Source organism: Panthera leo, chromosome C1 (assembly GCF_018350215.1).
Source record: "Panthera leo isolate Ple1 chromosome C1, P.leo_Ple1_pat1.1, whole genome shotgun sequence".
NCBI lineage: Eukaryota > Metazoa > Chordata > Mammalia > Carnivora > Felidae > Panthera > Panthera leo.
The window spans coordinates 99,990,479-100,015,317 of NC_056686.1; the positions used below are offsets into that span (position 1 = coordinate 99,990,479).

At 36.5% G+C, this 24,839-nt stretch overlaps 1 protein-coding gene across 2 annotated transcripts in view; it reads left to right on the plus strand.

Annotated features, from left to right (window-relative positions):
- MAN1A2 (mannosidase alpha class 1A member 2) overlaps window positions 1-24,839 on the plus strand; it is a 176,324-nt gene that overhangs the window by 121,971 nt on the left and 29,514 nt on the right. For both annotated transcript variants that reach the window (XM_042953597.1, XM_042953598.1), the window contains exons 9-11: window positions 13,580-13,695; window positions 16,865-17,084; window positions 22,422-22,594. In XM_042953597.1, coding sequence (XP_042809531.1) covers window positions 13,580-13,695; window positions 16,865-17,084; window positions 22,422-22,594 — 509 coding nt within the window. The remainder of the gene's footprint in view (window positions 1-13,579; window positions 13,696-16,864; window positions 17,085-22,421; window positions 22,595-24,839) is intronic.

Genomic DNA, 24,839 nt, shown 5'->3' on the forward strand with positions numbered 1-24,839 from the left:
TGACAGTTGACATCTTCCGGCCTGTGCACAGGTTGTATCAGTCTCAACATTTATTTAGGTATTCTTCACCACTTCTCTCAAATATTCTGTCACTTTCTGTGCACAGGTCTTTCATGTGTTTCACCAGATTTACCTGTAGATGTTTCATATTGTTGATGCTGTTAAAAATGATACTTTAAATTCCAGTTTCTTATATTTTGTTGCTAAAATATGGAAATAAAATTGATTTAGTATGTTCATCTTGTGTCTGCAACTTGCTAACCTCAATTTTTAGTTCTAGTAGCTTTTTTGTAGATTCCATTGAATTTTCTTCATAGATGACCTTATTATCTCTATGTAAAGATAGCTTACATCTTTGTTTCCAATATGAATGCCATTTATTTAAATTTAATCCATTTCTTTTTTGGCCTTTGCACCTGCTAGAGCCTGTAGGGAAGTGTTGAAGAAAAGTGATGAAAGGGAGCAGCCTTGTTTGATTTCTGATCTTAGGGAGAAAGCATTCAGTCTTTAACGGTAGGGTTTGGTTTTTTTTGTAGATGCCCTTTGTGATATTGAGGGAGTTCCTTTTTCCTGGTTTGCTTAAAATTTTTTTTATCAGGAATGTATTTTAAATATTTTGTGTGTGCATCTATTTTCTTCTTTGGTTTATTGAATAGAGTGAATCACATTGATTGATTTTATCTTATTTTTTTAATGTTTGTTTATTTTTGAGATAGAGACAGAGCATGAGTGGGGGGTGGGTAGAGAGAGGGAGATTCTCTCCCGGGTCTGAGCTGTCAGCACAGAGCCGATGCAGGGCTTGAACCCATGAACCGCGAGATCGTGACTTGAGCCAAAGTCAGATGCTTAACTGACTGAGCCGCCCAGGCACCCCACCTGATTGATTTCGAATGTTAAACCTTCTCTGCATTTCTAGAATAAATCATACGTATTTATTCTAGATGTTCATGATGTATTAGCCTTTCAGTATTTTCTTATAATTGATTTGTTAAATGAGAGATATTCCTCTGTAGGTTTCTTTTTTGTCTTTGTCTGGTTTTAGTACTATTACGATGCTGGCCTCAGAGTGAGTTGTGAAGTATTCCCTCCTCCTCAGTTTTATTGTTGTTTCCTTGAATGTTTGATAGAATTTACCAACATAGCTATCCGAGTCTGGAGTTTTCTGGGGAGAAGGTTTTTAAGTACAATTTCAATTTCTTTGACAGATGGAAAGTTGTTCATATTATCTATTTCTTCTTGAGTGAGTTTTGGTAAGTTTGGTCTATCAGAATTTGTCTATTTCATCTAGTTTTAAAAATTTATTGGCGTAAAGTTGTTCATAATACTCCCTTATCCTTTTAAAATCTGTAGGTTCTGTTTCACTGATTTTTACCCCAACCTTTATTATTTGTCTTTTTTTTTAACCTACTTTTGTGTTTAATTTCCTTTTCCTTTTCTAGATTCTAAGGTAGAAGCTGAAGTCATTGATATGAAACCTTTTTTTTTTTTCTAATAGGGTTTCATGCTGTTAATTTTCCCTTGTGTACTGCTTTAGTGGCATCCCACAAATGCTGATATGTTGTGTTTTCATTATCATGTGAGTTTACAGTTATTATCAAATTTGGAAAAATTTTGGCCATTATTTCTTCAAATAGTTTTTCTGTCGTGTCTCTCTTTCAGAGATTCTAATTATTTGTGTAGTGACCCACTTAGTTCACTGATACTTGTTTCTGTTTAAAAAAATTTTTTTTTGTTTCATGTTCAGTAATTTCTGTTGCAGTGCCTTCAAGTTCACTGATCTTTTCATATGTATTATCTGATCCCTTCCACTGTATTTAATCCCTTCCACTGTATTTGTTTGTCTCTAACACAGTAGTTTTCATCTTTAGAAATTCATTTTGGATCTTTTTATATCTTCCTTGTCTCTCTACTTGCCTATTTGAATATAGGTAACACAGTTCTAATAACTTCTAATATTCTTCTCTGGTCACTGTACCATTTGTGTCAATTCTAGATAAAGTTTTGACTGGTTCCTTATTCTCATTGTGAGTTGTTTCTTTCCTGCTTCTTTGCATACCTGGTAATCTTGGATTAGGTGTCAGACATTGTCAGTTTTACCTTGCTTGAGTGCCAGATAGTTTCCTTTTCCTAGAAATCGTCTTGAGTTTTGTTCAGGGATACAGTTAAGTTACTTGGAAACTATTGGACCTTTTCCTATGTTGATTTTATGATTTATTAGGGGAATCTGGTGCCTTGCACTCAGTGCTAGGGCTGATTATCCCCTCCTGTGTTCTCTGGTCTAATTCCCCATGAAGTATGAATTTTTCTAGTCTGGCTCAGGGGAAGAGGCATTATTACCAGTAGGCTCTTGGTGAGCCCAAGACAGTCCATTTGTGCTATTTTCTCCCAGTATCAGGTAGTTTCCTCACATATGTGTGCTACTCAGTACTCTGCTGGATACTCAAGGGAACCCTTTGCAGATATCTAGTTTCTCTTTCTGTGCAGGTCTCCTCTCTGGCACCTTGGTCTGGGAACCCTGGCTGCCTTGGACTTTCTGGACTGCATTATTTTCTTCTCCCTGTGTTTCTGCCGGGAAACTTTCTTTTTTTTTTTTTTTTTTAATTTTTTTTCAACGTTTTTTATTTATTTTTGGGACAGAGAGAGACAGAGCATGAACGGGGGAGGGGCAGAGAGAGAGGGAGACACAGAATCGGAAACAGGCTCCAGGCTCCGAGCCATCAGCCCAGAGCCTGACGCGGGGCTCGAACTCACGGACCGCGAGATCGTGACCTGGCTGAAGTCGGACGCTTAACCGACTGCGCCACCCAGGCGCCCCATGGGAAACTTTCTTGAGGCAGTAATCTGGGGCAGTCATGGGACTCACCTTGTTTATTTTTCATATCTCACAGATCACCGTCCTTTGTTGCCTGATGCTCAGTATCTTGAAAACCATCATTTCATGTACATGTCCATTGGTTTTGGCTGTTTTAGGTTACAGGGTAAACTCAGTCACTGGTTACTCCATCTGGGTCCAAAACACAAGTCTTTCTAAGTCAGTTTCTGTTTATTTAGGGTTTTTTCTATTTATTATACATTCTTAAAATATCTTCCCTATGCTGCCTTAAGTCTTTTGTTTCATTGTCTTTTTCTTTACTGGTTTCAAAAACATATATATTTTCATCTTTTCTAACAATTGCCCTTGAATTTTAACTTGCACCCTGATTATTTGTATTTTTCTAATGACATTTAGAATTAATCATTACTGTATCTTCCCTCTGAACAAAATGTGAAGCACATTTCTATTGTTCCATTGCCTAACCTCATCATGAACTTGTTGTTCAAGGTATTAATTTCTTTGTTCCCTATTGCCCCTTGTATGTCTCATTCTGTTCTTCTAGGTCTTAAAAAAATTTTTTTTTAATGTTTATTTATTTTTGAGAGAGAGAAGGCACACAGGCTGGAGAGACGCAGAGAGAGAGGGGGAGACGCAGAGAGAGAGAGGGAGACACAGACTCTGAAGCAGGCTCTAGGCTCCAAGCTGTTAGCACAGAGCTTGACACAGGGCTCAAACTCACGAACTGTGAGATCGTGACCTGAGCCAAAGTTGGACACCTAACTGGCTGAGCCACCCAGGTGCCCCTCTATTCTTCTAGTTTTCAAAAATTGCAGTTACTCCCAGAAGTATTCTGGTAGTTTTTAAAAAGTTGGTCACCATACGCTTTACCTCCCTTCACCCAGGTGACCTTGCTTCCTAAGTCAAAGTGAAAGTAAAGATCCTTATGTAGGAGATCTCTTTACCTCTCAGCTCATTTAGTCACTGGGCTTTTCTCTGTTTTTCCAGCCTCAGACAATCCTGGGTAGGATTTTCCTTTGACCTGTGTTTTGTATTATGTCTTCTTTCAGCACTTGAACTCTTTTCTTTCTTGGTGTTCCCATTTTAATTTTACCATGTGTTACAGTCCTGGTTCCTTTTTCAGTTGCTGGGAAGTCCTTGTCTCTATTTCCTTGATTCTTCATTATCATAGCCCCTTCTAGCAGACACTCCACCTCTCTTCTTCCTATCATGACGTAGCCTTTTGAAGAAATGTTTATATTCGTTGGTTTTTCTTGTTGGCCTTCTGTTCACTTCTTAATACATTGCATTCTGGGCTCTGCTTTCTATCACTCCACTAAAAGTAATTTCTTATGTGGGCCAGTAGACTGGTCCAGAAAGGACAGTGTGTGAGTCGGCTATTTCTGTATAACAAACCACTCTAAATTTAGTGGCTTAAAACTTTCTTATTTCTTCAAAATCTACAGGTTGGCTGAGAGGCCAGTCTTGTCTGGACTTACTCATGTGTCTCAGCGAGCAGTCAGGTTGGCTGAAGACTGGCTGATCTATCACGGCCCCACCTGGGGAGACACAGCCCTGCCCCCTAGGGTTTCTCACCATCTATCAGGGGCTATACCATGCATCTTTCCCTGACAGTAGCAAGGTCCCATAAAAAGAAGTGGAGCCTGTAAGGCCTGTTGAGGGTTGGACTTGAAACCAGCATGATGTTACTTTTTACCACATTCACACAAGGCCAGTGTGCTTTAAAGGGATGGGAATTTGTTTCATACTCTTCTTCACCTAGCTTCTTAAATGTTGATATTTCCAGGAATTCTTCTTATCCTTTCCATTTGTGCCTCACAGACCTCCTCTCTTTTTACAGGATGAACTGTGTCCTATATATCAGTGAAATCTGAATCAGCAATAGGCAAACTGCATCAGGCTACCCTCTGGCCTGCATTTGTTCGGCCTACAAATTAAAAATAGGTTTATTTTTTCGATATTTTTTAAGGGTTTAAACAGTCATCATCATCGTCAACAACAACAACAAAACAGAGGAGCACACAGCAGAGGCTGTATATTATCCGGCCCTTTACAGAAAAAATTGTCCCTCCACCCCCCTCCTGATAGAAGTCAGTATTTCATTACTGATTTTTCTTGGGCTTTAAACTTAAAACCTCCCATGTACAGGATATTTGTTTCCTGATTGTTTGGGGGGTATCTTAAACTCACTAGGTACAAAATTGAGCTTATTATCTCTACTTTAAAACTTATTCCTCATTGTGATTCCGTATTTCACCCACACTTTACATAGCCTGGCCTGTGCCAGAAACTTGACAGTGTGGCCAGATTCCTGTCCTGTTGTTTTTACCTTCTTAGTAACTCTAAAATCGGTTCCTTGATTTCTTCTTCCCTTTTAGTTAATTTGGGCCTTCTGTTCTCTCCCTTATTTCTGCCTTGTGTGATCTAGTCATCTTCTCTGACTTGTAAATTTTATTTGATGTTTTGGGACTGAAAAGTGGCTATTAACTTGTAGAGTACCATTTTGCTTCGGCTCTGTGTGGGAGGCTAAAGCCAGAATGTAGGGGAATAAGGAGCAAGCAGCAGCCTTAAGTTCAAACTCTTTTAAGAGAGGAGAGGACTAGGAATTTACCCAAGGGATACAGGAGTACTGATGCATAGGGGCACTTGTACCCCAATGTTTATAGCAGCACTCTCAACAATAGCCAAATTATGGAAAGAGCCTAAATGCCCATCAACTGATGAATGGATAAAGAAATTGTGGTTTATATACACAATGGAGTACTACATGGCAATGAGAAAGAATGAAATATGGCCCTTTGTAGCAACGTGGATGGAACTGGAGAGTGTGATGCTAAGTGAAATAAGCCATACAGAGAAAGACAGATACCATATGGTTTCACTCTTATTTGGATCCTGAGAAACTTAACAGAAACCCATGGGGGAGGGGAAGGACAAAAAAAAAGAGGTCAGAGTGGGAGAGAGCCAAAGCATAAGAGACTCTTAAAAACTGAGAACAAACTGAGGGTTGATGGGGGGTGGGAGGGAGGGGAGGGTGGGTGATGGGTATTGAGGAGGGCACCTTTTGGGATGAGCACTGGGTGTTGTATGGAAACCAATTTGACAATAAACTTCATATATTGGAAAAAAAAGGAATAAAATAATTAATTAAAAATTTAAAAAAAAGAGAGGAGAGGAATGGAGTTTGGGCATTTGGGTATTTTTACAAAATACATTCTTACTACAGTTCCCTGAGTAGTTTGAAATACTGTATCTGGACAGTGAGCTGTGAGAAAATTAAAAAGCTCTCAGTGCAAAGATGTGTTTACAGAAGGTTAAAAACTCCAAAAAGAAAATCTTAATACAAAGGGGTTTTTTTTTTTTTTGCATATTTCTGATAATTCATAGGAATGAGGTGTTTTAAGTTTTTTAAACTTATATTTCCAGTGGATTTTCCATGTAAGATATTGAATATACTACAATTATAGACATCTTCGTGTTGGGGGAAATTAGGAAGGTGTTTAAAACTGTATACCTGCAAATTTTAGTAAAACTTGCAAGAATGAGTGCTTCAAGTAGTTAATGCATTCATTCTGTAAACCTTTTTTTGCTGAATTTGTAAGTATTAGGTGTTATGCTAGGTATTACTGTTTCTCCCATAATTATTTGTTTCCTTAAACTGAAAACAAGTGAGAGACTGAAGATGGAATCATTTTTTTTAATGAAAAAATACCTTAAAATAAAAAAGAAAAAATACCTTAAAGACAAGATATTATAATTGTGAAAATCTTTTAATACTTGAAAATGGAAAGTCAGCCATTTGTTTAATAATTACTCATTGAGTACTCTATAAGTAAGAATCGTGTGAGGTACTATAGGATATATAAAGAAACTTAAGCCAACGAGTGTCTCTTGTCAAGTTGCTCACAGTTTAGCAGAGAGTCGAATTTCCTTTAAGGCATTTCAGATTCATTAGCTATTTTTTTTTTCATTTTTCTTTTTTTTAACTTTTTTTTCTGATCTGTTTTCAAATAGGTGTGTTAAAATCTTACATATTTGCCAATTTCTCAGTGCAAATTGATCAGTTTGGGCTTTATATGTTAATTTTTTTCTCTTAGTATACTTTTTTAAAAAAATATTTTAGTGTTTATTTTTGAGAGAGCGAGAGAGAGCACGAGCAGGGGAGGAGCAGAGAGAGAGGGAAAATAGAACCCCAGGCAGGCTCCAGGCTCCTACCTGTCAGCACAGAGCCGGACACGGGGCTCAAACTCCTGAACTGTGGATAATGACCTGAGCTGAAGTTGGAGGCTTAACCACCTGAGCTACCCAGGTGCCCCTCTCTTAGTATACTTTTAAAATATACTTACTTTATAATTGCTTTCAGAAGATAGCTGCATTATTTGCTTTTTCGTGGTATGGTAAATTCTATTAACATAGTTGAATTCTTTCATAACTCATTTTCCTTATGTGCATTGGAGTTTTTTTATTTGTTTGTTTTTGAGGAGGGGGGGCACAAGTGAGCAAGGGGCAGAGAGAGGGGGAGAATCCCAGGAGGGGCAGGGAGAGAGAGAAAGAGAAGCAGGGCTCACCCGATGCAGGACTCGAATTCATGAACCATGAGATCATGACCTAAGCTGAAGTCAGATGCTTAACGACCGAGCCCCCAGGCGCACTGCCTTGGAGTTTCATTTGCAAGCTCAATTTGAGTGAGAGCTTCATGAAGTGTATGTTTTTCTTTCCACTTTCATTACTTCTCCATTCCTGGAAGTTTTATTAATGCCTCCACTGGCTCATCGGTCTAGAACTTACTCTTTTTCATGCTGGAATCTCAGCTCTCCCAAGGGTATTATACATCTATTTTCCCCAATATATAGCAATTTATCCCAGTCTCAATCATACAGCTGTTTCCGCTTCCTTCTGCTAGTCTAGGAGTCCCCACCATGAGTGAGTGCTTTGAACCCCATTATGTTGGAGGAGGGAAACTTCTAGATGTCTCTATTTACTTCACTTTCAAGAAATAGAAACTTCTGCTTTTAACACAATGAGTTTCTTTGTATTTCTTATGCATTACAGTTTGTATTTTGTTTTCAAGTGTGGAAATGCCTTTTAATATTATTTCATCCTTTGTTGTTGAAAAGATCATCTTGACAATAGTCATTATAAAACTGTGACAAGTTTTAAAAAATTATTCCATAAACCACCTAAAATCATCTTGAATTGCGTGGTTGCAAGCTTACAAGTTACACACAGTCTAGAAATATTGGAGTAAACTAAGATTCTTTAAGTTCCCACCTGCTTTGATTTTTATTCATGATAGGACAACAGTGCGAGCAGAATAGAAGACAGAGGAAAGAGAAATCCAACATATACAGCATTAACAAATTATCCAGAAAGAATTCAACTTGAGAAAGCTTTGTTAGGACTTCTGCCCCATGGTGGAAGATTGAACTATAACTTCACCACTGTGGCCAGCCATCCTCATTGAGACCACAATGAAATGAAAGTATAGAAAAATGTAGAAAACAATAAACCCAAGATGGTAGAGAAATTTGGTGGTAAACGGGAGATCATAATGGTCAAGATATTTCAACAAATTAGCATAATGCATTCTGGCTGGGACTGTGTGAGTGAGTAGAAGCGAGAAAGGCACACCTAGAATATACTACAAGAGCACTACAAAAACCGTAACTGATCTAGTTCCAGAGAGGTTCAGAGTACATAAACTGTAAGTACATGTAATTGAATAATGAGTAAAAAGTAGAGCTAAAATCTAGGTATAAGATCGTTAAAGGGAACATGGGCTCCACTTAAAATTCTTATGCACCAGCTCATTCTGACATTTAATAGTAGGCATAACTACATAGCACTTCTTATTTTATTTTTAATTTTTTAATGCTTATTTATTTTCGAAAGAGAAAGAGAACAGGAGTGGGGGAGGGGCAGAGAGGAGACACAGGATCTGAAGCAGGCTCCAGGGTCTGAGCTGTCAGCACAGAGCCCGACACAGGGCTCAAACTCACAGACCATGAGATCATGACCTGAGCCAAAGTTGGACGCCCAACTGACTGAGCCACCCAGATGCCTTGAGCACTTCTTTTTAAAAAATTTAATGATTTCATTGAGAAGAAAGGTGAAAATTTTCCATATGGATGTTAATAACCCAGAATAAAGCCTCCCTTTATTCTGAAATTCAAGCAGATCCAATTTCACAACAAGTACCATTTTCCTGACTCTAAAGCAAAGCCTTGCACATAGCCCACCTTTCCTCAACTTAGCCTACACAGAAAGCATCCAGTCAGAATTCCCACTCAAGAGAGAGACCTTGTGACCAATAAGTCTGCTCAGTGAGAGAGTACCTACTGTTTGGTAGAGAAAAGCCCACACTAGCTACTGAGAACTTCATTCTTAAGTACAGATAAATAAATTATGGTTGATTGGTGCAGTGGGATATCAAACAGCAGTGCATACATATAGCCACATGGTTGAGTCTTAAGCATTGAGATCTGGAAGACTGATGCAAGAGAATATATGATACCTTTGTTAAACATACCAGTAGACAAAACTAAATAGTAGCAGATGAGAGAGGGTAGTAGATGATAGCCAGGTAAAAAAAGTGACTACCCCAAAAGTCAAGATAGTGGTTCACCTTTGAGGATGTGGGAATTGTAATTGAGAAAGGATATGTGAAAGGCTTTTGGAGTACTGACATTCTTCTGAGTAGATATTATACAGATGTTCTCTATAATGAGCATAACATTTATGTTTTATATGCTTTTCTGTGCACATGTTAAATTTCACAGAAAAAAAATCATTAAAGTCAAACAGGGATCCTAGAGGAAACTGAAGTAATTCTATAAATAAACATATCTGTTTATTTTGGAGAACTCTAAGAAGATGATGTGTTCATAAAATAAGAACAGGGTACATTGAAAAAGAAAGAATTAGAGGACAGAAAGGAGGTAAAAGGTATAATTGCTTACATTAAAAACCTCAGTGAGAGGACTAAAAGAAAAAATTGATTTTTTTTAAAAATCCCAGAATATAGAAACAAAGAGACTAATTTGAGAGAGAAGGGTAATATAAAATCAATCCAAGGGGTCCAATTTCCAACTAATGAGAGTTTCAGAAGAGAGAAACAAGCAAAACTGAAGAAAATAAACAATAGAAGAGAATTTTCTCAGAGCTGAAAGATACTAATCTTTAGCACAATGAATGTAGGAAAAAAATTAACCAGTATCAAAATGAAGATGTAAAGCTTGGGAAAATGAGTTGAGTGTGAGGAAGGGGGCATTGAGAGAGAACACCTTGAGCCTATAAAACAGCATCGCCAATGTTTCTCACTCATGATACTTGGTGTTACAGGACACTGGAACAGTACCTTTGAGAACCTCTGAGGGAAAATGATTTCCAACCTTGAATTTGATATCTTTATAAAATAAAATTAAGAAGCTCATAATAAAGCTACAATTCACATAGTCTTTCTTGGGAAATCATAGAAGAATATGATTCAGTACAACAGGCGTGAACTAAGACATAGTATTGAGGAAATAATGGGTTTAACTTAGGAAAGCAGGAAAAGAGAAGTCTGAAGGTGATAGCTTAGGAGGAAGGCCTCTAGGGTGATGAAATGCAGGAGTGACTCAGTGTAAGTGACATGACTAAGGGGATGGGAAAGAATAAAAATGGTGAGAGAAAAAGATAGGAGATAAAAGGAAGGCAACTAGAAAATCTGGGGGATGAAACCTAAAAGCTATATGAGAAAGTCATGGTTAAAATAAGAGGACAACTACAGTCAGGCATGTTTTTAAGCAGTTGATTGAAGTCTAAGACAAGACTGGGCAGCTGGTAAGATAGTAATGGTATCATTTGCTGAGTGAGTCCAGATGTTTTGACATAGCCACAAAATTGAGGTAGCAGTGTTGATGGGGATATTTTGTCATACTTGTTTGGATATAGCTGCTTTAAAATAGTTGCTTGCCAAATATAAAATGACTCCATTCTTGTTCATTAGCAAATAATGTACCTAAAAGGCATCCCTAAATCTTTCTCTGTCCTATATGTTCATTAAATATGAGGGACATTCCCTGTCTACTTAGTTTCATATTGTTTTAATATTTTATATGTTATCTTTAATGATTTCCAGTAACCATAAAATATTTAAATCTTTTAGAATTAATTTAGCATCTAAGTATAATTTATCCTCTCAGCCCATCATTATATATTACCATCATTATAAAATTCTTAAATGTAAGTGTGATGAGTATTGAGAACTATTAGAAATTCAATCGTGATTTTCTTGTGCAGTCCGAAGCTTAGAGTAAGGGATCGTTGTACCTGTCTTCTGTTCCCCTAAGTGTCTTCTCTGATACCCAAACACTTAATGCTGGAGACTGAGGAAGCCTCTGTAAGGCAGAGGGGTCCTTCTTCTAGACATTTAGATGGAAAACAAAGGAAATCATTAAGCTACCAAATCATTCTTGAGAGTATATGGCCGTTTTATGTGAACTTGACAAATCATTTAGTGATTGAGGTCAGAAAAATGGTTATCTTTGGAAGTTGGGTATTGATTGTGAGGGCCACATGAGGCAGATTTTTGGAATGCTGGAAATGCATTGTATTTTCATCTTGGTGGTGGATTTGTGGGTGTATACATACGTGAAATTCATCATGTGCACTAATGACTAGTGGGAAAAAAGTGAGAAAAGAGCATTTGAGATACAGGCTACTGAAGGTACAAGCAAATTACTACAGTATTAGCAGACATGTTCTTGAAAGTGACTGGTGGCCTTCCCCCCATTTATTACTTTCTGTAACAAAAGATGATTTAATTACACAAGTTACATGTAGTCCAGTAATACATAAGTATGCAAAGTAAAAACTGAAGGACTACTTTCTGAGATGTAATTACTCTGCACAGTTGTCTTCTCATACCTTTTCTATGTGGACAGTAATATTCTTTGAAAATACAAATTTTAGCAGTATCAAACTATATTATTCTGAAACTTGTCCTTCCCTTACTTAACAGCATATAATAGATATCCTTCAATATCTGGTACAGATTGCAGATTCACTGATTCTGTTTAATGATTGCATGTTCTGTTACATATGTTTGTACTGTAAATTATGTAGCTACTTCTCTAGACTTTTGAAGTTATCTCATGTTTAATGAATATAGTGCTCTGATGAAGTGTTTGTTTTGTTTTTATATCTATACTTGTGTGTTTGTGCAAGTATTTGTTACAGGATAATTCCAGAAGTAGAAAGCCTGCTTAAATTTTGAAAGCTACTATAAAACTTCCCTCCATTCCCAGCAACTTTGAACCATAACTTTATCCACATTGGGCGTTAACAATTTTTAACATGTTTGCCAGGGTGCCTGGGTGGTTCAGTTGGTAAAGTGTCTGACTCTTGATCTCGGCTCAGGTCATGATCTCACTGTTTGTGAGATCGAGCCCTGCTGTCAGCCCAGAACCTGCTTGGAATTCTCTCTCTCCCTCTCTCTCTGCCCCTTCGCCGCTCTCACTTGCTCTCAAAATAAATAAACTTAAAAAAAATACTTTGAAAAATGTTTGCCAATTAAATCAACATAATGAAACCTCGTTGTTTTAATTTGCTTTTCTCTGGTCACTGATGGAGTTGAACTTCTTTACGTTAATTATCAATTTGTGTTACTTTTTTTAAATTACTTGTGTGTGCTCGGTAGCAATTGTCCTTATTTAATTATCAGGCTTCTTTGTACAGGGCATTAACCCTTACTTCTGTTCTATGTGTTGCATATATCTGTTCCTATTTTATTTCTTGCCTTACAGATTCATTTATGGTAGCTTGTACCATATATTGCTATAAATCTTTTTCTTTGTGGCTCCTTTGTTTTGCCAAAGAAGATCATTCGCTAAAGAAGGGCAGACATTTTATTATATTTTTTTCTGGTGTACTTACAGTTTTCTGTTTTACTGTTAAGTCATTAATCCACCACAAATTTATATTTATGAGCTACAGATAAAAACATTAATATGCATTTTCCCCCAAGCAGAAAGCCAGTTGTTTCACAAACCACCCAGGGGTCTGTCCTTTCCCCACAAAAGTAGAAAACCAGTGCTGGTACTCCATGAATGATTGACAGCTCGCAAAAGTGTGCTGTTTTTCTTTTCATGCAGGGGGGATATGTGTTTTTAAACAAAGCTTAAGAATGTAGGGCAGGGCTTGTCAAAAGTCAGGGATAAAAGAGTACGGTTGCCTTGGGAGTTATGATGTTGCCTTGGATAGGATTAAAAGTGCAGGGCATTATTACCAAGGAATTCTTGGACTTATTTTAATCTGCTGTCTATAGAATAGAAATCACCATTAACCACCCTATGGAAAAAATGGGCTCTTTTTGGTTAACATCAGATTTAGGTATATCTCATATTTAATCTTCTAGCTTGTATAGTTTAAGTCCTTATCATATGAAAGATAATTGTTTTCAGTTCTGGAAAAGCTTGGTTGTGTGACAGTGTACAAACTACATGGCTGAAGAAAAAGACTCCTAAATATGTGAAATACCTCATCCAGCAGGAAGAGACTTCTGGAAAATTGGGTACCCACGTAGAGGAGAGTGATGAGAGTATACTTTTGCTCAACTAAATTTGAAGTAGGCTGGAAGTAAGGCTGCCAGTATAATTTTAAATGACTGACCAGTAATAGTCATTATAATTGAGAAAGATTATTGAATTGCCTTCTGTCTTCTCTTTCCTCCACCTTCACCCTTCTCTTTTCCTTTTGTTACAGATCATACATCAGTTGGCGGGCTGGGAGACAGTTTTTATGAATACTTACTGAAAGCATGGTTGATGTCAGATAAAACAGACCATGAGGCAAGGAAAATGTATGATGATGCTATTGAGGTAATTCTTGTCACAATAGTTACCTGCTTAACATTCTGAATATATGCTGTTTCATAGTGACCAGTGAACACCTTACATGTGTTTTATTATATGCCCTCCCTATAGAGTTTTAGAATTTTAATATAAAAATCTTACATTGTTTTCATTTTGGGGGGCATTTTATTACTTTTTTCTTCTTCTAAATATAATTTTATTGTTGGGGCGCCTGGGTGGCTCAGTCGGTTGAGCATCCGACTTCGGTTCAGGTCATGATCTCACAGTCTGTGGGTTCGAGCCCCGCTTTGGGCTCTGTGCTGTCAGTTCAGAGCCTGGAGCCTGCTTCAGACTCTGTGTACCCCACCCCCCCCCCCGCCCCCTTCCCCACTCAGGCTCTGTCTCTGTCTCTCAAAAATGAATGAATAAACATTAAACATTAATGAATAAGCATTAAACAAATTTTTAAATATAATTTATTGTCAAGTTCACTAACGTACAGTGTATACAGTGTGCTCTTGGTTTTGGGAGTAGATTCCCATGATTCATTAAAGAAATTGTTGAAGAATTTAGTGTAACATATTTATGTATGGAAACTTAATTACATTTAGTTATTATCTACACAGACTGAAAAAACTTCTGACGTCACATATACATTTCCATAAACATTTCTTCTTTCAAATGACATTGAACCTACACATGGAAAGCCTTATGGATAAATACCAAGGGCAAAACACTTATCTAGTACTTTCCACATGCCAGGTGCTGTTGTAACCCCTTTTATGTATATGAAAGCAAATAATCTTTACTATCATTTTACACATGAGGACCTTACGGCACAAAGAGGTTGAATAATTGCTGACAGTCACATATCTAGTATGTGATGGAGCCTGGAACTGAACAGTCTGGCTCCAGGGCCTGTGCTTTTAACCACTTGACTGTTTCATATTTATGTAACCTTTCACCACAGTGTTGTGACAGCTTAAAATTGGAACAGGTTTCAGTCTTGCAAGCACTTGTATGCGATATTACCAAGCAAAAACTGTGAGATAGAGAAGTGTGTTAACCACTTAAGTTACTTGCTTTCTGATCCACTATAACCTCATAACCCTTTAGTGATTTTAATCAGTTTTTAAAGTTACATATAAACATTTCTTTTAATTTGTTACTCATTTATTTTTAATGAAGTATTGTCGACACATTATGTGTCATTAATTTTCAGGTATAAAACAGTGATTTGACAAGTCGGTACATAATGCTATGCTCACCATTGACCTTTATCGCTCCTTTTATCCCTGTGACTTACTCATTCCATGACTGGAAGCCTATATCTGACTCTTCTTCACCCATTTTGCCCATCCTTCTCTCCCCTTATTCCTGATATTCTTGAGTTTTGTTTTTTCTCCTTTTTTTTTTTTTTTTTTTTTGGATCAAAGCTGTTTGTGATTTTCAAAGAGACACATTTAGGCTTTGTTGATTGTATATATATCTCATATATATTAACACTATTCAGAGTTACAGTTGTTTTGTTTTTAAAGTAAAGCAAAAATCTTATCCTTTCTATATCCTTACTTTTTAGGGAACTAATTTCCTGTAGTTGTTTAACTCAGAGGAGTTAAACTAATACTTGACATATAGTGTTCTTTCCATTGTGGGCAGTCAATAAATGTTTCTTGAGGAGGCATTTATTGGTGCCTTACATGTAGAAAACGTGCTAGATGCCACGAGGCTCACAAAGATAAAAAACATTGTCCTTGCACTCGAAAAACTAACCTTTTTGTGCCTCAGTGTACTGTGGTTAAAAGAACAACAAAAACTTGTAAATCAAGCATTTATTGACTGTAAGCTACATTTAACAGGCCTTGTGAAGTATAACATGACGAATAAGGCATACTCCTTATAGTTCTGAAACAAACCTCATCATTATAAAGAATACACAATAGATTTTTCCAAAGCTGTTATTGAACTTGTCAGAGAACAATCTACAAACATGTGGGTTAATTCTTTTATTCCTCTTTATTGTCAGGAAAGTATATTTTCTAATCAGATGTAATACTTTTTACGTTTTCACCAAAGAGAATTTATGAAGTTATACTTTTCCATAGAAGTATCACTAAAGGTAGAAAATTAATTTATAGCCCCATTTAGCAAAGTCTGAGAACATAGTCCAAAGGAACAAAGCTCTTAGAAATCTCATTTTTTTAATGTTTATTTATTTTTGAGAGAGAGAGACCAGACAGGGAACGAGCAGTGGAGGGACAGAGAGAGACACACACACACAAAATCCGGAGCAGATTCCAGGCTCTGAGCTGTGAGCACAAAGCCCAACGTGGGGCTTGAACCCACGAATCATGAGATCATGACCTGAGCTCAAGTCAGGCACCCAACCGACTGAACTACCTAGGTGCCCCAAAAATCCCATTTTTAAAGTTAAATGTGATTGTTGGACTCTATTTTATGTTACATTCAAGTTTAATACAAAATATTTTTCTTGCCATCCCTACATCTTGTGAGTAAAATTGACATTCCAGTAGGATGGACTGTGTTTGTCACTTGGTCTCTCATAGCCATGGCACAACACCCAAAATAAGTGCCTAAGTTGGCAAAGTAAGGGGCTACGGAGTTAAGTTTGAACGTTTAACTAGTTTTGTAAGCTTTATAACTTATAAGATGCCTCATCTACTAGTACCTTCTTAAAGTACTTTGACAAGAGATATAGTTATATGGAAAAGGAGAAACCATTTTAACTGTCAAAATCCTATTTTTAGATTAACTTAGATATTCTTCGTCTTCAGGTTTATTGTATGAAATAGAAAATAAATTGGTAGAGTCTTTTGGGTTAAACTTGTTATATAACTATATTAATTTATTTCTATTCATGATCTCAATTGATTATTATGAATTCCATTTAGCTCAAGAAGAAAAAAACCTATAATACAGGTGGTGTGTTGAAAGGTAGTCTTTAGGCCAGTCTTCCCTCTTCCACCTTGTCTTTGTCGTAGTAGTGATGGGGTATTTGTTCAAGATTATATGCAACTTGTTTACTCTCCAAAACTTACTATAAATTAACTCTTCCGGCTTGGGAAAGTTACCAGTTTGTAGAATATCCTATTACCAAGGTTTTATGATAAGTAGAAGGATGTAGTAACACTAACACTTTGCTTCTAAAATTTTAACTATCTTCTCTTTCTCGTAGGCTATAGAGAAACATCTTATTAAGAAGTCCCGAGGAGGTCTCACCTTTATTGGAGAGTGGAAAAATGGGCACTTAGAAAAGAAGATGGGGCATTTGGCCTGTTTTGCTGGGGGAATGTTTGCACTAGGAGCAGATGGTTCCAGAATGGATAAAGCTGGTCATTATTTAGAGCTAGGGGCAGAAATTGCACGTACATGTCATGAGTCATATGACAGAACTGGTAAGAGTATTAATAACACTAACTACTTAGACTAAAATAACCTCTAAGTTAAAAATATGTCTAGAAATTAGAAGGAAAATATATGGGCAGTTTTCACTTTAAAATAGGTTATTCTAACACAGTAAATCATTTTCTTAAGACCTTGAATTTTTAATTCTGGAAATGTATTCCTGAATCATTTTTTTCAATTCTGAATTCTACTACTGACTTTGTTAATAAAGATTTTGAAGAAATTGTTTTAGTGACAAGAGGCGGGGATGACAAATGACATTTGGGGATGTATGGGATTACATTATTTAGTATAGTAAGAATCCATTTTAGCCATTCATTTCAGCTTCTGTAGGACTAGTTACTTAAAAGAACACAAACCTGATTTAGATTACTGGCTTGTCTATACTCTTGTGAAAATAAGAGTGACCAAAAGATAATAGTAGTTATTTGAATGTGTAATTGTTATTCTAGGTATCTAGTAGTCTCTTAGTTTACCAGTAATTTTAGAGTTGATTGTGCGTTTAACTAAAAAGATCCTCTGTATTGCTTTAGGCACATATGTAATATTTTGGGGCTTCAGTGTCCTTACCTGAAAAATGAGTTGGTTTTCAGTGGTGAAAAAAATTGGTTCTTGGGGGTGAAAAAAAATCTTTTTTTCTTTTTTTGTATACAGTCATAGATACAGTCATTTATATACAGTCATAGATAAACAGTGTATATTTATTATTAAAATTTCACAGAGAGAGAAGACAATTAGGTTTTTTATTTATTTTTTTATTAAAAAAAGAGAACATGAGCAGGAGAGGGGCAGAGAGAGAAGGAGACACAGATTCCAAAGTAGGCTCCAGGCTCTGAGCTGTCACCACAGATCCCGCTAAGGAGCTCAAACTCACAAACATGAGATTGTGACCTGAGCGAAAGTCCGACGTTTAACAGACTGAGCCACCCAGGTGCCCCAACAATTAGGTTTTTAGAAATCCTGAAAAAGGACTGAGAAATACTGAAGTACACCTTCCAAGATTTTTTTCTGGTTTTAAAAATGTGTTTCTATATGAAATAATGAACAATGAGTTCCCAGAAAAAGTAAACACTAGTAATTTCTATTTGTGATTTCAGAAATTGAATTGTTGCTTTTATTAAATAACTGAATTTCCATCTTAGGGTTACTGTGCCATCAGGTACCATGACACAGGTGTGACTGGCTTAAAATTTATCCTAGTTCATTTTAGTTCAGGTTAGTTCAGGTTGTTTTTATATAATGAGGAATTGAACTTATGGTGAAATTGACCCTTCAGTTCTCTCACTAAGTAAGGCAGGGATTCCATTTCTTGACAAACTACAACTAAGTCAAAAGGACATTGAAGTAGAAGTTATTTTAGGGTGGTTTAGTGTTGGTATGTAGTACGTAGAAAGTCAGTGATCTAAGTTATAAATAGAAGCTAAATTATATTATGTTAATAATATAGAGTGTCAAATATATATTTAAAATGCAGCTAAAATTAGTAAAACATTGAGGACCACTATGGATATTCAGTGTATGTACTAGGACCCATGATAACAAGACTTATTATGCAGGTCTCGGCCACAAATCCACTAATAGATATAAAACAGTAGGATTTCATACAGACGTATTAAAAATGTGACATGCTGTAGTTAGTATAATTAATCATTCACTCCATTAAACATGGAGCACCTATTATGTGCCAAGCATTATGCTAGATGCTTACAGGTGGAATTGTGAATAAGACCTGTCCCTTGCCTTTGAGAAATCCATAGAATACCAGAGTTATGAGAGGATTCCCTGACTTTCACATTTTGTAATGACATTGCTGATGCTGATATGAAATACTGTGATATTATAGAAAGAAAATGTGGCCTAGGATTCAAAAATCCCATGTTCCACTATTTATTATCTATGAACCTTAGGCAAGTCATTTAACCTGCCTAAGTCTCAGGTGCTCCATCTGCAAAACAATGGGATAACAATACCTATCCTGTCTTCCTCAGAATGCTGTTGTGAGTATAAATGGAATTTTAAACCATCCAGTCTATTGTTGTTGCTGTCATACTTGTTCTGATTGTCATTCTCACATTGCAAGTCAATGAACCTGTGGCCCTCTTTGCCATGGTATGCCCAAAAAGATTACTCTTTGATTTGTGTCCTGTATTTTCAAGTCTTTCACTGTTTTTACTCATCTTTAATCTCAGTTTAGATCCTTGAATTAAAAGGCAAGATTCTAGTGTTGCTTCCTTCCCACTTGGTTATTATATCTTATGTGTTTTGGTATAGCTGTGCTGTATTTTTGGCCACCTTGTTTAAAAATACCTGTTCGCTTCTTAGCAGTTATTTCAGCTAAATTCACACAATAATTACTTTGGAATTTCACTTTCATTTGTTGTTGGAATTAGAATTAATGTTAATTCAAAGTTTGGTAATCTTTATATATTCTGCCTTATGGATGAGCATGGCCTGCAGCTTAATAATTTAGCTGGGTTTGTAGGAAACATTTCTCAGTCTGTTCGTGAAACTGAACAGTAACTTAGTTTAGTTTCAGACAACATTGTTTTAGCTTATTCTGAGGTATAATGCAGAATTGGTGCCAAACAAGATGGCAGACTTTCAAAACATAGTACTATTCTTTCTTTTTCTAGGTTTCTAGATTTAAAAAAAAAAAAACTACTGAACATCAATAAAATGACTTTTATTTAATTTACTTCTTATGGAAATTGGATAAGATCTTCCCTAGACCACGTACTATCACATCTGGGGGAAATTTTAATATTTGGATACATTTAACATATCCAATGGAAAAGAGATCCATTGGACATGAGTTTTAGACATACTTTAAGAGTTTCTTCAACTATTTTTTTCCTTAGAAGGAAGTTAATAGGAGGGAAATAGTTTAAGTTCTTCCCTTATTATTAAGTTACTCAAACTGTAGTCAAATTGCCTGTCCCAGAATATTCCTTATGCTTTTTTATTTTTTCTTGTATTTATTTTGTTGACCTGAGTATGCTTATTTTTCCTGAGATCTCTACAGATTCTACATATCTGGAAGAATCTTATGACTTGCAGACTAATCTGTGCCTTCTTGAAATGTACTTTTTAGTGTCTTACTGTTGACCTTTGTCATATTTGACATTTTACTTTAATTTTTTTTATTTGTGCATATCTCTTTCCTTTGCCTACATTAGATGATTTTTGCATCCTCTTAGAGTTCTTTTTGTATCCCAGCACTAAATTATTTATGGTTTCAACTCAATTTTTACTTGTTGGAAATGAAGTATCAAATGTAAGTGGGAAATTAAAGGTAGAAAATAGAAATTAAATGCAAGATAGATTGTTAGGAAATTATTTTTTACGTTTCTTAAAACAGCACTAAGAAATGATGCCTTAGAAACATGAAAACCAGCGATTTGACCAGAGTAATGGATGTAATGTGTGTATAATTTGGGCTTGTACATTTTTATTTGCCAACTCCTCACAAAACAGATATGTTCTCTCTCTGGTGTGCTTTATTAGTGAATTTATGAATGACCAATAAGTGAGACATAATTTTTAGTGAGAAGTTAAAAATATTAGTTCCATGCAGCCAATTTCTACTTCAAATTCAGGCAATATTATCATTACAGAAGTTATCTAATTTAAAGTTAGCCTTAAGATTAACATTTAAAAATTCCATTTAATCAATTCTTAGCACTCAGTCTTTGAGAAAGGAAAGACATAAGAAATTCAGATCAAATGACTTCCTGTACTTGTATTAGATGTACAAGTATTAGATGCATCATTAGGATGTTTGACTTTTATAGTCATTTTAAAAGCATTTATTAAAATGCCAAATCATATTTGATCGTATGCTGACCTTGTCAATAAGCTGGATAGAAGTTCTCTAACAAAAAATACTGAGGATTTGTTGGTTAGTCCTAATCTCAGATCCCATTGAGGAGCTGGTCAAAGCTTTATGTGCACACAGAGTTTTGCATACAATTTCAGAGGCTTCTCAGCACAACACAACACAACACAACACAACACAACACAACACAACACAATGTCTTCTTCTTTCAGAGCCTGCCAGAGATAGAATTCATGACCTTCAGGTTGAAGTCCTGTGCTTGAGTTCTACTTTAGTTCTCTAAGACTTAGCAATACACTTTTCTGGATCACATGTTTTGCTTTCAGTAGAATTATCTACCATTGGTACAATGTTTTTTGGTTTTGTGTTTTCTCTTGGGAGTGGTAGATGGTGAGAAAGACTGTTTTTCACAATTGTATGTGATTATTTAGAGCTTACGTTGTCTCCTTTGTAAGGCTGAAATTTGGCCACAGCAACACATGTCATGACAGCAACTATGGCATGATTCTGTTTATGGTCTACCAGCATTATCATTCTTATTTTACCTTTTCTTTTCTGAGAAAATATAAAAATTTCCAGCATTTTTTGAAAGATTAGAGACCTTGAAACTGTTTGCCACCAATAAACGGAAAGAATGACCGCTGAGAGTGGTAATTGTGTGTGACTCCAGCATCCCAATGGAAGATGACTTTATATTGGCCAAAGTTAGGGTGCTAGGCGTGATTAGAAAGAGGTGATTAAAAAGACTTTCATGTAGTTCTTTATTCTAGCCTGAGTGGAAATTGTATCATTCACAGAATAGTATGTAGCGTTGAAATATATGTGTAATGGCGGTATTTGATTCAAACTGATCAGTGAGCACCACAGGTAAAATTCTTGGTGATTGGCAATTTGAATCTCTTTCTTGCTATATATACAGAGGCTATAGGATAAGAGAGTTTATTTTTAAAACTGGTTTAAGTTTTAAAATATATTGCATTTTATATACTATAGTATGCTTGAAGAGTATATAACTTACATCTAAATCTAATTCAAGATCTGAGCTCTACAGTGTTTTCCTATATATGTGTGTTATATTAAAAGGACTTTAAAATTGTCTTGACTTTTAAAAAAATAGTTCTGTACAATACAGTTATCTGTCTCATTTTATTTTGGAACAAAACAGATTATGTAATGTGCTTACATCTAGTTTTGCATTTGTTTCCAGAGGATTACTAGACTTGTCAGTATAGTTAGATTCAGCAGTATGTTGATGAACGTTATGTATGAGAAATATTTCGTGTCAGGATAGTAGGAATATTTGTAAGTCTATTACAAGAAAACCAAATGTAGATCTTTTAAAGTCACTGGTTTTGCAAAACAGCAAGAATAAAAATAAAACAAAATGGAACTAACTTTACATTATACCCCATGTTTTGGGGGGAGAGAGAAGCTCTAGTGAACAAACACAAGTGGCTTATTGTGCTCATTTCTTTCTTTGGTCACGTTACAGCATTAAAGCTGGGTCCTGAGTCGTTCAAATTTGATGGTGCGGTAGAGGCTGTGGCCGTCCGGCAGGCTGAAAAGTATTACATCCTCCGTCCAGAAGTAATTGAAACCTATTGGTACCTATGGCGATTCACTCACGATCCAAGATACAGGCAGTGGGGCTGGGAAGCAGCACTGGTAAATAAGCCAATATTTCATTTTATGTGCGTGAGCGCTAAATCAAGCTTTCCCATCGTGCCATCCGTGTTGCCTCATGTTCGGTAACCATAGTGTTCCTGCCATTTATGTGATGGAAAAACTCTGTGACTCGATTTCTAAGTTTCTTAAGCAATAGAAGGAAAATCCGATTTAGTTCTTGAATAAAACTATTTTCCTATGGGTGTGCACTCATTCTTCTTCTTGAATAACTATAAAGTGTCATTTAAAAGGCATTGTGAGTTTCAGTATGATTATATAGTTTCTGTCCTTGACAATTAATGCTTAACCCTAGGGGGAGAAAAAGAAAATCGTAAAATTGCCGAGACTTACAATTACCTGCGTAGATTACCCTCTATTTCGCTTGTGTTCCAGGTAATTTCTTAGTAACCACCAAATGAAGAATCAGTGAATTGTTAAAATTTTTCTAGGTTGAAAGACTTTATTTACGTATCTATTTATGAGAAAATTTTAACGATTAGTAAGTAAAGGAAGCAAGCAGTTTATTCCTAAAAGACTAGCCTTTCAGAGAACAAGGTGGCTATCAGTACCTGGGGAGGAAGAAAAATATTAGTCTTCTCATGAAAGTATAGCTTATTCCCAGGAGTGAGGGAGCATTTATTGTCTGAGATATGCTAATTGTGATAAAGAGCACTAATTATGATGAATGTGCAGCCTAGATGACATTGTAGGTGAGATAAGTAGTGTCAGTAACTTGCTCAAGTAAGAATGGGCAAGATAGGTTTTCCTGCAGAATGTAGACCAGTTTATGTAAAAAGAAGGTTTCACAGTGGCCACCAGAGGGAGTGAAGTTTGGAGCCGTTATGTAGATGGTCTTACATGCCAGATCAAGGGATGTGTCCTTTACCCAGTGGTTCAGGAATAACACACACACACACCCACACCCACACACACCCACACACACACACACACTCACTCACAACTAGACCCCTCTCCCAGTTACTACATAAGTGTTTCTCATACAGGAGGTGGAGATAGAAAGTCCTTGGCCTGTCTAAACAGCCTGTCAGATCTTTTTCCTCACCATGTCCTGCCCACCAAGACCAACTAACTGAAAGAGTCCATTCTAGGATTACTAAACGTTTTTTAAAGAGAAAGGAGCCACTAAAGGCTATTTAGTGGGGAGTGACCGAACAAAGGCTCTGATTATAAGCTGCAAATTGCTGGATTTGGGAGACCGCTGCCAGTGATCTAGGAGCAGTGTGATAAAGACTTGCACTACAGTGAGGGCACTTCTGTGTCATTTGTCATTCAGACCTGGATAGTCTTTGCGGAGTTTAACAAAAAGAACATTAGCGGAGACAGGTGGTTACATTGAACGGGAAGGGATGCTGCATTTGTTGATGTTGCTTTTCACTGGCCTCTTACTTCCAGAATTGGGATCATAACTGCTGGTGAAATTCTCTTTACAGAGTCCTGCCACAGTTGGGAAGACAACCAACTGTTGTCACAGTGGTTCGAGAATAGGACACACACACTTGTGTGGATAGCAGTGGCTTACTAATGCTCATGTACATTAAGCAATATTGTATATGCGAGAAATAGGTAAAGCAACCCTGCGATGTCTGACTTGAATGTCTCCTAATATTTAATGATTCTTATTGAGAGGAATAAGAAAGATTTATCTGAATCACGTGGGGCAGCAGAGTGGGGGGTGGTGGCAGAAACCTGTCCACTCAGTGAGAAACACTATAGGATAATCTATCCTTTTCTTAAGGTTCTTTTTTCCTGTGCACCTTCTTAAAATATGGCCCTACTCTGTCTATTAAAAAGAGGTTTCACGAGCTCAGGCTTTAACCTAAGTCTGTCAAATGACAGGAGTTAGAATGTTGTTTTTACAGTCTAGATAGACACACAAACTCCAAATATAGAGAACAAGAACTGAAATAATTACACTTTAAATTCAAGGTTCAGAAGTATGCCATGATGCAGAAAAGGGGGGCAAAGACAAAAGAGGACGAGTCACCTCTTAAATAGAAGTTGCTTTCTTCCCTATCACTGGCCTCCCTGTTGGGTGTGAAGAAGGTAAAGGGAAGACAGGCTGAGACTGAAGAATGGTATCTCGTATGTCTTCTGTAGCCTTAGCTATTCCAGTCACATCTTCAAACTTCCAAACTTGAATATATTTGCATGAAAACTTGCCTCCAAGAAATGACTCTAAATGGCTTAAAGATTAGTCATGCCTCCCTGCTACTTTCTCAGTATC